Source organism: Lissotriton helveticus, chromosome 4_1 (genome assembly GCF_964261635.1).
Source record: "Lissotriton helveticus chromosome 4_1, aLisHel1.1, whole genome shotgun sequence".
NCBI lineage: Eukaryota > Metazoa > Chordata > Amphibia > Caudata > Salamandridae > Lissotriton > Lissotriton helveticus.
In genome coordinates this window covers 1,016,517,116-1,016,532,684 of record NC_136063.1, presented here as the reverse complement: position 1 = coordinate 1,016,532,684, position 15,569 = coordinate 1,016,517,116, and the positions used below count along the sequence as shown (strand labels likewise).

General features: G+C 41.9%; 1 protein-coding gene across 2 annotated transcripts in view; it reads right to left on the bottom strand.

The window, feature by feature from the left end:
• The window catches only part of ADAMTS16 (ADAM metallopeptidase with thrombospondin type 1 motif 16), a 1,002,496-nt gene that overhangs the window by 273,058 nt on the left and 713,869 nt on the right, over positions 1 to 15,569 (bottom strand). For both annotated transcript variants that reach the window (XM_078687616.1, XM_078687617.1), the window contains one exon: positions 11,325 to 11,463. In XM_078687616.1, the coding sequence (XP_078543742.1) occupies positions 11,325 to 11,463 (139 nt within the window). The remainder of the gene's footprint in view (positions 1 to 11,324; positions 11,464 to 15,569) is intronic.

Genomic DNA, 15,569 nt, shown 5'->3' with positions numbered 1-15,569 from the left:
CTTTAAAAATGATATATTTGCTTGTGTATGTTTGATTTTTGCTGTTTTGGTCTTGTTTGTTTAATTCAGATAAATAGTGGTTATTCTTCTAAACTGGTGTGGTGTCCTTTTCTACTGTTTTCACTGTGTGTTTATGTACAAATGCTTTGCACATTGCCTCTGAGATAAAGCGGACTGATCATGCCAAGCTACCAAGGGGATGAGAAGGGGATATCTTAGCTGTGTAATCCCCTTACCCTGACTAGAATAAGGGTTCTGACTCAGCTAGAGACCCCCATATCTAACATATACCATATACATGGGCCGGTAACCTAAAGGCCACTAGTGAGCCTGCAGCACTGGTTGTGCCACCCACACACGTGGCCTTTAAAACCTGTTTCAGATCTGCCATTGCAAGGCCTGTGTTTGCAGTTTACTGCCACTTCGACTTGGCATTTAAAACCACTTGCCAAGCCTTAGAGTCCCCTTTTACTACTCATAAGTCACCCCCAAGATAGGCTCTAAGTGACCCTATAGGTATGGTGCTGTGTAAGTAAAATGTATGACATGTAGTTTTATGTTTTGCATGTCCTGGCAGTGACAAACATCCTATTTCGTTTTTCACTGCTATGAGGCCTACTCCTCTCATAGGTTAGCTTCGGGAATTCCCTTATATACTTTTAAGTGTTAATTCCTGATCAGAGAGGAGTAACCTTTTTATCGTTGGTATGGTTGGAATAGTAATGATAAATCCTCTTTGGTGGTAAAGTTGGATTTAACACTACTATTCTAGAAATGGCACTTTTGGAAAGTGGACATTTCTCTGCTCTTGCTCCGTGTGCCTGCAACCTACATCTGGCCTGGGTGACTGCTACACTTGTGCATACTCTCTAGACAGCCACAACACAGGAAGGGCTGGGTGTGACAGGGGATACATCTGCATTCATCTACATACTGATAGCCTTCCTGGGCTGAGAGGGGGAGAGGTGGATCACACTTACAGCTGAATAGGTTGTGTCATGCGCTCACACAAAGGGCTGATTTACCCTCTACTGGTAGTCCATAGCCAGGGCTGGGCTGAAAAGGATCCTTGTGAACTTCTGTAGGCTCTTTTGTAGTCGCCCCTACATCAAAGGCACTTTAGGGTATAGGTATGAGGGCTCTGGCCCTATCAAATCAAAACCTGGCAGAAACTATGCTGGACTAAAGGTTGCGGTGCTGAAGGATTGCCATCTTGCTGTGCTTAACTGTTCCAAGGGACTGCTCTCTGCCTGATTGAGTTGCCCTGTTGCCTTCTGAACTCTGTCCTGATGCAAAAACCAAGAACACTCTAGTTACTCCAAGGACTTGCAGGGTTTCTCCTTGTTCTCCCCAAGGTCTCAGGGATATCAAACACATCTCCATAACAAGATCTACATTTTGCTTTCAACTACAGTGCTGCCAGAGTGTCGGGAGCTCAGGGCTTTGCAATTGTCTTAGTGGAGATGTTGTGGTTTCAGCAATGCACCCTTCTACTAGAACAAGTGCTCTGTGTTGTAAGAGTTTGCCTGGGACCCACCGGAATTTCAGAAGAGGGAGTGTGGTGCTTAATTCCAGCCCTTGCACTGTTTTACATCAGTGAGAGCTCTGTTCCCCACGCTCGCTGACAGATCAGCGCTCTCCCTTACTGAGAGCTCAAGGAGCAGCGGCTCTCTGGTTATGAGCACATGGGGATCCGCGCTCCTAACAAGCGATTGCTGCCCCTCCCTGTTGCCCTGACAACAGAAATACGCTGGATGCGCACTTCTCGAGGGTGCATGAATCAGACAGCTGTGTACCTCTTCCCCGCCCTTGAACCAGGCTGCAACGTGACGCACCACACGGCATCTACCGATCTTAAACAAAGGTACTGTGCCTACTGGGTCCATGCAGTCTCAACTGCTGCCCCTGTGACATTGACGCGAGGTGTGGGGACATAACTGGATGACAATCCGGCTCTGTAAGGCTACGCGAAAACCATAGAGAAACATTCCGATGCAGAAAACAGTCACTCTGCTAGTTTTGTGAAATTGCCATGAGGGCTTTTAAAATGAGCCCAGTTGATTTATAAAGCACTCCTTTGGTGTACTTAAAATGGAATAACTCTTAAGCTGTTAATTGAATTTTTGTTGTTTTTATCTTATTTTTATCAGATTGAGTCCTTTGTGGTGTTTGTCAGGGAATTACTGTGTATGTGTGTTGCACGAATAATTTACACATTGCCTCTTATGATAAGCCTGATTGCTCTGTGCCAAGCTACCAGAGGGTGAGCACAGGTTATATTTAGTGTGTAACTTACTTGCTCTGACTAGAGTGGTGAGTTCTGTCTGGCTTAGGTGCATACCCTAGCCAAACAGAAGCTTCATTTCTAACAGACATCATATCTCCTATTGTAAATAATAATACTTTAGATGGTATGACTGGTACAATATAAAAGGGTATAAACAGTACACGAACAAGGCCTAAGTGATAGTTAAAGCAGTGTGGCTCTTTAGTTCATTATGCTTTGTATGGAGGTGGGGGAGTTACAATATGGGAGGTCTCTGATGAAGGATTTTTAGTGGCCAGGGAGAGATAGGCGCTCTGCTAGTTAACGCATGTGTACATAGAGAACGTATTTGTATGGTGCTGCTAGGTGAGGAGATAAGCCCTGTAACCCCTTAATTTTGTGTGGGAAGATCCCTCACAGTTACAGATTTCTGCCAAATCCTAAGCACACATAAAAGTAATCAAACAGTATGTATATAACTACAAGATCTCAATCATAATAGGAGCAATTAAACATATTCTTGTATGTAGGATGTTGCTTTGTCTTTAATTCTTTTTTTCATTGAGCCAAAAAGAAACCCGGAACACAGTGATCGGCTGTGAGGAGCTCAAGTGTACACGCTTCAGATCACTTACTGAATCAAGGACCGCCTGAACATATGGATTTCCCTCACGGCACCTACAACGCTGAAAGTAACCAGTACCACGGTTACTTATCATTTTGTCCAGCACTCCAGGACTTTCCATGAGCCAGCCGGGTGATTATCATGACCGGCAGAGCAGCATTCCTAGAGTCAGCGAATACTGCTGAAAGTGTTTAGCCCAGCGGGGTTGGAATTATCACCAGCAGAGCGACTACAAGGACTTTTACTCCTCTAAACAGCCCGGAGGAAGTCGCGGAATTATTTTCCATATGCGACGAAACACGTGTTGGCTGGTTTCTTTTTGGCTCCAAGAAAAAAAGAATTAAAGACAAAGCAACATCCTTCATACAAGAATATGTTTCAGTGTTTCTATTATGATTGAGATCTTGTAGTTCTATACATACTGGTTGATTACTTTTATGTGTGCCTAGGATTTGGCAGAAAAAAGGGAAAGTTACAATAACTTGAAAGTGTTGCGTAAATTAAAAATGTAAGGTATAAGTATACGTTTAGAAATTGTAATGTTTGTGAATTTCAAGATTTGTTCGCAGCTAAAGAATATAAAGGTATATAAATGTAAAGGTAGTGCATACATTTATTATGTATATACAGCTATTATTTTTTTAAACATTTATTTATTGCCATTTATAGTGTACACTTCCTGGAAATGAAGACACGTCGGCCTGCATAATACAATAAGAGAAACACTGAAATCCAATGGAATTAAAAAATGATACAAACAGTGTTTGCCAACGAAGATGCAATAGACAGAACCCCCACCCCGTGACACACATATGAAATAACAACCTAGTAGTCCCATAGTGCAAGCAAGGCAGAACAGTGCAGCCCAACACAGATGTAATACAGAAAGCTGAGCATTCCATCTCCTTTCCTGCAGTGTTCTATCAAGAATCTGGCCAGCCAGGCCAATTATACAGTGCCTCAAAAATTCTGACTGTCTAGCTCAGATCACAGTGTCACACAAACTAGTCCTCAAATGCAGAATAAAGGGATTATACATTTAAGGTACATCTATAACTGAAGAATTTCTAATGTTTGTGTATTTTAAGTTTGGCTTGTATAGAAAGAATAAATACAGTTTTCCTAACTATAACAAAGTTTAAACCCTTGGTTTAGTCATTGAATTTCAATGTCTTTTCATTCTTAATTTTTTTTATTGAATCGGAGAGGTTACTGGCAGTGAGTGGAATGTTATTAAGTGGGATGTGGGACAGTACACTAGAGGTAAGTGCTGTAAAGTGTACTGTCAGAGTATAGCGTTGTGGAGTAAAGTGGAGTGGAGTAGACAGGAATGTGATACATTGGAGTGGAGTACTTTGGAACAGCGTACAGTAGAGTTGAGTGGAGTGTTGTACAATGCAGTGTGGTACAATGGAGTGGATTATAGTGGAGTTTAATAGAGTGGAACAGAGTGGAGTGTTGTAGAGTTCAGTGGCAGAGTGGAACGGAGCTGTGTGCAGTAGAATAGCGTAAAGAGAAGTGGCGAAAACTGGAGTGGCATAGAGTGTAGTGTGGTAGAGTGTATTAGTGTACAGGTGAGTAGCGTAGAGTGAAGTGGCATAGTGTGGAGCAGCATATAGTGGAGTGAGGTACAGTGTAGTGGCGTACAGTACAATAGCATAGAGTTTTGTTTAGTAGAGTGGAATGGGATAGGGCGGAATAGCATACAGTGCGTCATCATACAGTGAAGCGTTGTAGAGTATAGTGGAGTAGGGTGGAACAGCGTAAAGTAGAGTAACATAGAATGGAATAGCATAGAGTGTAGTGCAATAGTAGATTTGCATTAAGGGGAATAACGTAGAGTGAAGTAGCATGGAGGGTACTAGCATAGAGTTCAGTGGTTTAGACTGGAGTGATATAGAGTGGAGTGGCATGGAGTGGCATAGAATGGAGTGGTATAGAGTGAAGTGTGGTAGAGTATAGTGGCTTAGAGTGCATTGGCGTACAATGTAGTGACATACAGTGAATACTGTATATTAAATGGGCGTACAGTGGAGTGGTATAGAGTAGAATAGCAAAGAGTGGAGTGCCATACAGTGGATTTGCATGCAGCAAATAGTGTAGAGTGGATTGATGTTAAGTGTTGTGGTGTACAGTGCAGTGACATACAGTGGAGTGTGCTAGAGGTGATCAGCGTACAGTGTGGTACACTGAGTGAGGGACAGTGTAGTGGTGTATAGTGGCACAGCATACAGTGGAACGACTAAGAGTTGAGTTGAGTGGAGTACACTGGAATGGCCTACAGTGGAATAGTGGACACAGGAGTGTGGTAGAGTAGAGTGGTGTAGAGCAGAGTGGGTGGTGTAGAGCAGAGTGGCATAGGTAGAATAGTGTACTTTGGACTGGTGTATAGGGGAGTGGCGTGGAGTTGAGTGAGTACAGTGAGTTGTGTAAAACAGAATAGAGTAGATTGGAGTGGAGTGACAGAGTGGAGTGACACAGAGTGTAGTGGCATTGATTGGGGAGTTGTAGAGTGGAATACAATACAGTGGAGTGTTGTAGAGTGGAGCAGGGTAGAGTGTAGTGGGGTAGACTGCAGTGGTGTACAGTATAATAGCATACTATGGAGTGGCATAGAGTGGCGCATTCCAGATTGGAGTGGCATACAGTGGAATACCATAGAGTGCAGCGGCGTAGAGTGGAGTGGTATAGAGTGGAGTGGTAAACAGTGGAGTAGCATACAGTGGAGTGGTGTAGAGTAGAATAACTAAGTGTAACCGGATTACACTGCAGTGATGTAGAGTACAGTTGCATAGCATACAGTGGAGTAGTTTAGAATGGATGTGTCATACAGTGGAATAGGGTAGAGTGTAGAAGAGTAGAGTAGAGTGGAATGTCATATAGTGGAGTGGTTTAGAATAGAGTGATGTATAGAATAATAGCACACAGTGGATTGGTGTATAGTGCAATGACATATAATGCAGTGTCGTATACTGAAGTAGCATAGAGTGGAGAGGCATACAGTAAAGTGGAATAGAGTGGAGTGGGGTAGAGTGGAGAGGCGTACAATGGAATCATGTACAGTAGAATAGCGCGCTTCAAAGTGGTGTAAAGTGCAGTTGAATAGCATAGGGTGGAGTGCCGCATAGTGGAGTGTAGTGGTATAGACTGGACGTTTGTACTGTTGAGTGGCATACCGTGGAATACAGGACAATGTAGTGGTGCACAGTATAGTGGCATACACTGGAGTGTGTTAGAGTGGAGTGGCATACAGTGGAATAGCGTAGAGTAGAGTGGGGTTCAGTGGACTGGCATGGAGTGGATTGACGTACAGTGGAGTGCTGTAGAGTGGACTGGCCTAGAGTAGAGTGAGGTACAGTGTATTGGCGTACATGGAATAGCAAAGGGTGTAATAGCATAGGGTGTAGTGATGTACAGTGGAGTAGCTTAGAGTAGAGTTACACAAAGTGGAGTGAGGTACAGTATAGTGGCGCACGGTGGAATAGCAATGACTGGAGTGGCTTAGAGAGGAGTGGCATACAGTGGAGTGCTGTATAGTAGAATACCATAGAGTGGAGTGTTGTAGGGTGGAATGGGGTAGAGTGTAGTAGGGTGGAGTGTATTGGCATATAGTTCCATAGTGTACTGTGGAGTAGGGTATACTGCTCTGTAGTAGTGACATATAGTGGAATAGAGTAAAGTTACTGGAGTAAAGTAAAGTGGCATATAGTCGAGTAGCATACAGTGGAGTGGGCACATGTTATTGACGTACATTGTACTGACGTGGAGTGGAATACTGTAGAATAGTGTAGAGTAGAGTGATGTAATGTGCAGTGTCATACAATGGAGTAGCATACAGTGTAGTACAGTAGAGTGGATTGGCATAAAGTAGAGCGGCAAAGAATGTAATGCCATAGAATGTAGTGATGTACAGTGTAATAGCGCACAGTGGGTTGCTGTGTGGCATATGCAGGAGTGGTGTATAGTGGAGTAGAGTAAGGTGGAGTGGCCTACATTGGAGTGGGGTACAGAAAAATAGCATTTGGTGCAGTGGTGTACACTGAAGTGGAGTACAGTGAGTGGCAAAGATTGGAATAGCATAGAGGGAAATTGTGCACAGTGGAATGGCATAGAGTGAAATAGCGTACAATGGAAGGCTGTACAGTGTATTGGGATACACTGGAGTGCCATAAAATGGTGTGGCGTAAAGTTTAATAGCGAACAGTGTAGTAGTGTAGAGTGGAGTGGCCTAGAGTGGAGGGGAGTGGGGTAGATTGGAGTGGCATACCGTGCATTAGCATAGAGTAGAGTGGCGTATAGTGGAGTGACAGAAAGTGGAATAGCGCTGATTGTAATAGAAAGGAGTGGCAACAATTGGAGTGTCATAGAGTGTAGTGCCGCACAATGAAGTGTGGTAATTGGCACAGATGTAGCATGAAAGTGTGTTAACAGATGTAGATGTAATGTGGCAGGAAAATATATTTGCTCAATGGTCATTTTTGGTAGCATGTGTGAATAGTAAATTACTTAGTTATATATTGTACCATGGGTTACCGAGGTAAGTTTGCAGTATACTGCAGTATATGTGCACGATAAAGCAGTATGTGTTTGGCTAATATCTGTGTTTAACAAAGGTAAAAGGCAGCCATGTTGTTTTCATCACATTTTATCTGCATTCTGGGTTAGGCCCTAGATCTAGGTAAGTAGTAGGTTTTATTGTTGTTCCCTACCTATTACCACTTATTTAAGTGTTAATAGGTAGGGAAATGTATTTATAGTTTCCATATATTTTACACCAATTTAGGGAGAACTGAGCATTTAAAAAAAGAAAAATTAAGCAGTGGAGTACTTTGCGGGTGTTACCATGGTACTCTTAGACTATTCACTGAAGATTTAAATATGTTAAAAATTGAAAATACACTGTAGTACACTACATTTGTAAAATATAGGGCACTCTAGAGTATTTTTAATTTCTTAACATATTTATTTTCATTTATTTTTGGTACCGTGGTACTCCCGAGGCAGTACGGTGGTACTCAGCACATTTTTCTTTTATATATAGAAACTTATTTAAAAATTCCCTACCCGTTACCACTTTAATAAAGTGGTAACAGGTAGGGAATAAATAGCAGACCTAATACTTACCTACATCTAATCCAAACTATGGTTCAATGAGAATCATAACTCAGACCGACGCAAATTAAGGCTAGCTGAGCGAGCATGGAAAGCAACACCTTCCGCTGATCATCTACACCAACTTAGGGAACTGGGAAACACGTACAACAGAAAAATCACAAAAGCTAAAGCAGCAAACTCAGCTGAACCAAGCCGTAAACGTCCTAAAAAGCTATTTGAAATCGTAAAACAACAATCGTACAACTCTGCAAATGTAGTGGAGCTCAGCAACCCGGCTACCCCCAACTGTGACGAGCTGGCCAAATTCTTCCTATAAAAGACTAGAACCATAGAAAACGACATTCAATCCAAGCAAGAACCACAACTATCTACTGACCAAGAAAAAATTCTCTACTCACAGATCAAGGACCTTTTCTACCTGCCGACCGGAGTACCAAAGAACAATGCCAACTGGCACTCATTCTCGCCCATCTCTGAACAAGAAATCTATAGCACCCTGCTAGCAATCAACCCTGCCAACCATTTCTCCGATCCCCTACCCCATTTGTATTCAAAATGATAAAGTCCTCCATTCTACCTCTATGGGCAAAAATTGTCAACGCCTCTCTTAGGCAAGGTTCCATACCGGACTGTCTGAAAATAGGGCAGGTCACACCCATACTAAAGAAAGCCAACTACCTCCCCACAGACCTCAACAACTATCGACCTATATCCAGCATCCCCACGCTGGCAAAGTTAATGGAAAAATGTGTACAAATTCAACTATGCCACCCCATTGAGAACTTCAACCTCCTAGATAATCACCAATCCGGTTTCCGTCAAGGGCACAGTACTGAATCAGCCCTCACACACATAATGGATGACATCTTAAAAATGCTGTATCACAATGAATCGTGCCTATTGATACTTCTCGACCTATCCTCCGCCTTCGACACGGTTAAACACGACAATCTACTGTCTATACTGGAACAAAGGATGGGCCTAACCGGTCCAGTTTTACAGTGGTTTACCTCCTTCCTAAGTAACAGAACCCAAAGAATCAAGCTGAAGCAATCATTCTCTCAACCTTCCTTGGTCACACTAGGAGTCCCACAGGGATCAGCTTTATCACCTATCCTCTTTAATCTTCTCATGGAACCCCTTGCTAATGCACTCTCTGTAAACATTTTATATAATTTATACGCGGACGACACTCAACTTAATTTGAAAATCTCTTCACCAGAGGATTTCATCTCCCTCAATTCCCTCTCCTTCTTCATAATACCCAAAGTTGGCTCAATGGCAACCACCTCATGCTGAACACCAAAAAACTGAGTTCCTCCTCATCTCCCCTCCCAATCATGCACCCAAGATAGACTCATGGCTGAAGCATCTTACTTCCTTTTATTGTGCCCCTCACATCATTGACTCCGCAAAATCCCTGGTAATCACCATCGACAAACATTTAAATATGAAGAAACAAATCTACAATACCACCAAAGGAGCCAACTTTCAGCTGAGTATCTTAAGGAAACTTAAACCCCTCCTCCCACAGTCTGATCTAAAAATGGCGGTCCAAGCACTAGTACTACCAAGACTGGACTACGGAAGCACCACTCTTTGCGGTCTTCCTAAATACAAACTAGCACCGCTCAGAGCTTCACTTAATGCGGCGGCCAGACTGGTCTCCGGAATAAAAAGAAATAACATCACCCTGGCCCTTAAGGCTCTGAACTGGCTACCATACGAGGCGAGGATACAACTAAAGATCGCCTGCATGACACACAAAGCCTTACACAGCAACACTCCCAGCTATTTAGCACAAAAGCTAGAACGGTTGGGAGGTGGCAGACAATTGCGAAGCGCAAGCTCACTTCTCCTAAAACCTCAATCCTTCCACAAAAAGAGAACTGGATGCAGAGCTTTCTCTGGTATCGCACCGAAGATCTGGAACAACCTTCCCCCAGACTTACGCAGAATCCCTTCCTTTACCACCTTCAAAAAGGAAACGAAAATGTTTCTCATGAACAAATTGTCATCCTAAACCTCTAACTCCTAGAAGCCTACCTGCCTTTGCTTGTATTCAAACAGCAATGTCTCACCTATATTGTATTATATGCGATCCCCGATTGTTTGTACAACTTTTGATAATTATGTCCTGTAAAGCCCCCTGACAATCCTATAGACTCTGTCTGCACTCTGCCTCTGCTTTTAATCAAACAGCAAAGTCTACCTCATATGTATTGTAATATATGCGATTCATGACTGTACGTACAACTTGTGATATTCAGGTACTGTAAAGCGCTCTGATACCCCCGTGGGTCATGTCCGCGCTATATAAAACTTTATAAATAAATAAATAAAAAAAAGCAAAGCACACCTAAAAACAACATGGCTGCCTTTATCTTTTGTAAAGGCAGTCTTTGGCAAATCACATAATGACTTGTCATTGTTATGTCTAGAGGCATGCCTTGAAATACTTCAACATTTTGCCAATATTCCGTGCCCTCAGATGTCATTAAGTTAAAATGCATTATAACTTAAAAAATAGTTACCCAACTCAACTGTAGTACCCAAAAGGATCATATATATGCCAAAATGTCTAATGTTGCCAAATGTCATGCAAACCTGTTCAGCCGTTTTCGCGCTATACACGATACAAAAGTCAATGTGAAATACATTGGTGGAAAAACGTGTTTTGGTCCCCTCTTTTATCTTAGCACCCTCTTGACCAGTCACCACAAAACTTTCCATCATCCGCCAATGTAGAAGAACGAATAGATCTGCAAAGTTCCGATGACGTTTGTAAAACAGGTGCAAAGTTATTAGCAACCAAAATTTTGAGGAATTTGTATACCTGGGAATCCTGACTATAACTACAGAGTGGCTGTGTTGTGAAGTTAAGTTACGTAAACCTGTAAATAACTCCTTATTGTTTTCACCCTATTTTGATCCTCGGTAATATAGACCTCAATGTTATGCCCCCACAACATTTTGTAGTTGATATTCTGGTGGAATATCAAGTTTGAGGTGGCTTTGAAAATACAAAGGCTACTTGCAGTACAGTGGTTCCGAAAAACAAGAAACTTAATAACATAACTGTTTTATACGTCATAAATTGTGATTTGATAAGACTTCCACAAAAACAACAGCTTTATACATGTTATGCATGTTCCTAATTGAAAAAAACCCATAAAATCTTTATGTAGTCCAACGAGATTTGCTTTACAGGAAAGAGAGCTCAATGCTGTGAATACGTGTTTAATAAGAAGCTATAGCAGGCTCATAAATCTACAGCAATACTTCATAACACAGAGTGATATTGTACAGACACCTTACCTCCTCCACAGGAGACCGAGCACTCGGACCGAACGATGGCCCAGGTGTAATTGTGCTTCGGGGTTGGCTTTTTGGCAACGTCTACCTTTGGCACACTGTACTCCCAAGCAATTCCTGGGTTTTTACCCTGGAGGAGGACCTGCAGAGATTGCCAAAAAGGAATCAGTAAGAAGTAGCATTATAACAATTATGCCATATTTTGGCCCCTCTTCATATAGGCAACGCTGCCTAGTACCAATAACGTGTTATTATTGCCCAACTTAGGACCTCATTACGATTTGGCCTGTAAACTACGGAGGTAAAGCCAAGCCTGTGCTGATACCGGCTGGATTTACCACCCTATTTACAAGTCACTACATGTTGAAGGCCAGGAATTGGGAGTAATGTGCAGTCCAGGAATTACCTGGCCATTTCCTGCATGTTTTAACCGAATTCGGGCACTTTTCTGCTTACATTTTCATCTTCTTGTAGGGGGTAGAAAGATTAGAGAAAATTCATCTGTTTTTACCTTGTCCAATTCTGCACTATGGAAAGCTTGCAATGTATTTTTTGTTTTGTATTTATTTTTATTTTGTATTGAACAGTTACTTAAAACCATCTGCAATATAACTTACATGCGATTTTAAAAGCAAATTGAAACAATTGTTTTAAAAGTACATTCTTATAAAATAAAAGAACATTGGGTTTACTTGCAACCGTGTTAATTCTGAGTAAGAAGATATATTATATACATTTAAAAAGTCTGCGAATGATTGTCAGTTCGTTGTCGGTTCGGCCTTGTTGGAAAATACTGGTTTAACAGACCAAGTTGCCTTTTATAATGCCTGGCCCCTCTTATTCCATAAGCCTAAGACGCAGCTCGGCCATGTATCTCCCAAATCTTGCCAAGTCCTGTGGTGTAGTACAGGAAAAGAGAACCGAAGTTGCTTCTTTCACTGTCCGTGCCCCCTTGCGGAGCCATATTTGTTTTAAAAGGATCCTACGGGACTGCGACATACCGGGGCAACAACAAATCAAGTGTAGCAAAGATTCAAATTGATAATCACAGATTCTGCATCTGATTCTATTTTCAAGAGATCTCCACCCGGGATTTAATTCCTTAATGGGGAGGGGCACCAGTCTGGCCCATACAATGTTTTTTAGTGCTTTCCTTCCCAGAGCTTGCTTCAGATATGGCTGGATTTTACTCCCGGCAAATGATTTTATCAGCCAAGGTGAGCCTCTTCCTGTTGCGTGTTCTGCTAGATCACTTTGGTGCGACAGTTGATAACATTGTTTATTGATTGAATTGTTGATGGCCGGAAAGTTTACCGTTCCCTGATCCCAATTTTCCGTTGCTAATCCCAGTGTTTCCACTGCTTCCTCTGTGTAACGATGCCACGGGTTAATTTACTCCCCAAAAATTGGCTTCAGCATGCTCTTTAGGGTTCCAGCTGGAGCTGTTAGGACTTGGTAGTAGTATTTCACATGCGTTCCCAAGCATTCTTTACTTTGTTGCTTCAGACCGAATTCTAGACGAATTAGGCTGTTGCGTGTGTGTTTGGGCAGTTTGAAAATGCGTTTGTAGGCCTGGCATTGTGCTTTGTCTAACATTAATTCCATTTTATCCGGGAATGCCTGCTGCGGGTAACCCGCAATTGCCCTAATTTTTGCTTGTATTACTTTCCTAATCGGAACAGTTGTTGGACTTTGCATTATCTCATTTAATTTGCATAAGGCATAAGTTGTTGAATTTGCTTTAGCCTTCATTTTATGTAGATGTATTGTTGCTTTACTGGTTTCACTTAGCCAGCAACCTAGGTAATTATAGGATTTTGCTGTGACGATGATTTCTTTGCCCACATACCATTTCAAAAGTGCCTTTTTCAGGTAGTGTCCAAAAATAGCTACTTTAGTTTTTTGAGCATTTATTATAAGTTCATTTCTTTCATTGTAGTTATTGAGGGCATCTAGGCCCCTTTGTAGCCCGATTTTTGTGTGGTCCATTACCACCAAGTCATCTGCATACTGTAATATCTGCAGTTTGTTGGTTCCAATTTTCGGAGTTACAAGACTAGCATTTTGAAGCTTCTTCCCCAGGTCAGCCGTATATAAGTTAAAAAGTGTGGGGCAAGAACGCATCCCTGAAAGCTTGCAATGATGTGTGTTTGTAATTTCCACACAACTTGTAATGAAGGCACTATTGGGACCCACCATGTCCGTGCTATCAAATGTGCGATAAATTGTGTACATAAAGGTAAAACTAGGCAGAACTCATTCAAGTGTCAGCTGGTAAACCTCTACTTAAAGTGTCTTCCTGGATATTCTTTACACACTAGCAGCACAGCACAGATGAAATGTAGCACACAGTAAACAGTCTGGTGGCGAGGAAAATGTGGAGTTTGGTGCAAAATTCAGCATTTCCAAAAATTCAACAACGTTAAGGGGCCTCTCATTTTGCACCATTTTTATGGACTCAAAAATGAGACTGTTGAAAAGAGTAACTTGCACATATGTGCAAAGAAGAGGTTTTGTTGAGTTTAGTGCAAGGGAGGTCTGAGAAGAATGTACACTACATTCAAGGCATATAGGATTACAGTAGTAAGATAAGGAACACTTGCCCGAAAAGTCTGACAAGACAGCAGATGAAACAGCCAGGTCACTCAGTGACTTAATGTAAGCATGGAAAATGGGCCTCTTGACCCACTACTGGTTAGTAAGCACACTCATAATTAGGATGCGCGGACCTGGGCCCGGGGTCACTGCACATACTGCACCACTGAAAGCCACGTCTCGGAGGTCATTAATTAGTCTAATTCAGCGGGTAAATGTAACAAAGGAAGGTTTTTACAAACACCACAGGTGAGTGTGGCTTGGTCTGCCATGCAAACAGTGATGATGTCACAAAAGAGGGTAACACTGTTCTGCTAAGTAACGTGTTAGCCGAAAGTAAGACAGACCGAAGGAACTTTTGACTTATGTTCATACATGGATATTAAGTGGACCTTGAAAATTTCTGCAACAATATGTATAACAGATGCGATTACTGTGTACAAACATTTTCATTATTTATTAGCAATATAAATATTTTTTCTCATTTTTTCATTATTTAGTGCTAAAAAATCAACATTTATATTTCATTATTTATATACAGAATTTAGATACAGTACAGCTCATTTCATTCCATTGGTACAGTTCTGTGTAGACCTATTCCTATTCACACTTTCCCCCACATACAGCTGTTCTTCTGTAACCCCCCTTCCTACACATTCAATTAGGGCCGGCCCTTTATATACACTATTCACAGATTATTGGTCTTTGACCGCTACCTCCAAATAGGAAGATTGAGCCGTTAACCACATGCGGGACTGACCGGCACAGCCATAAAGGAAAATTGAACCGGCAGCCACATGCCGGAATTGGCACATCTCTAGCTACAGGGTCTGATAAATCGCCCGGAGGTTCCATGCAGGTGTAGCAGAACCCACCATGGGAAAGCTCCGTATTGGCACATTCTAGGTAAGCCAGACCCCACACACAACATGATAGGCTTCGACGCGGGCCCCTTGCATATGGTTAAAAGTACATGCATAATAATGATAGACTTCTATGACAGGGATGTCATATTACTGTTTCACAAGCTTTCAATACTAGTACCTTATTGTAGAATACAGTACTTTAACATGCGCAGGCAGAGTCGTATTTTCACGTGCTCATTATCCTATTTCATAACGCTGTCCTTCTATGCATGTAGGGAAGGCTCTTCTACCTTCAAGTAGTAATTAGAGTCGTAATTTCACGCGCTCATTACCATACTTTATAATATAGTGCCTTAGTACGCCTAGGCTCCTCTACCTTCAAGCAGCATTTAGAGTCTTAATCTCACGCACTTATTATACAAAGGCTCAATATCTGAGAGGTAATTAGTCTATACTAATTCCATCCGTTAACAAATTTACATAGGTATTAAACAGCCCGTTTAAACTTTTCTTGAGGGCTATACTGTTTCTATTCGCCAATTGTGACTAGTGCCCCTCAAGATTATCGATACTGGTAAGCAATTACAAACGCTGCCATAGCCAACAACGTTTTGGCACATAAAGAAGTTCTAGCATCTCAGCAACAATATTTTCTCTGTCAGGTTCTCTAACCACTTCAACTTGTACTAAGCTAAATATTGGGTCAACCGCATTAGTCAGCTCTCTATTCAAGGTAACAGAACATTATTTACATCTTGCAATGTACTGTCTGGGAAATGAAGGGCTA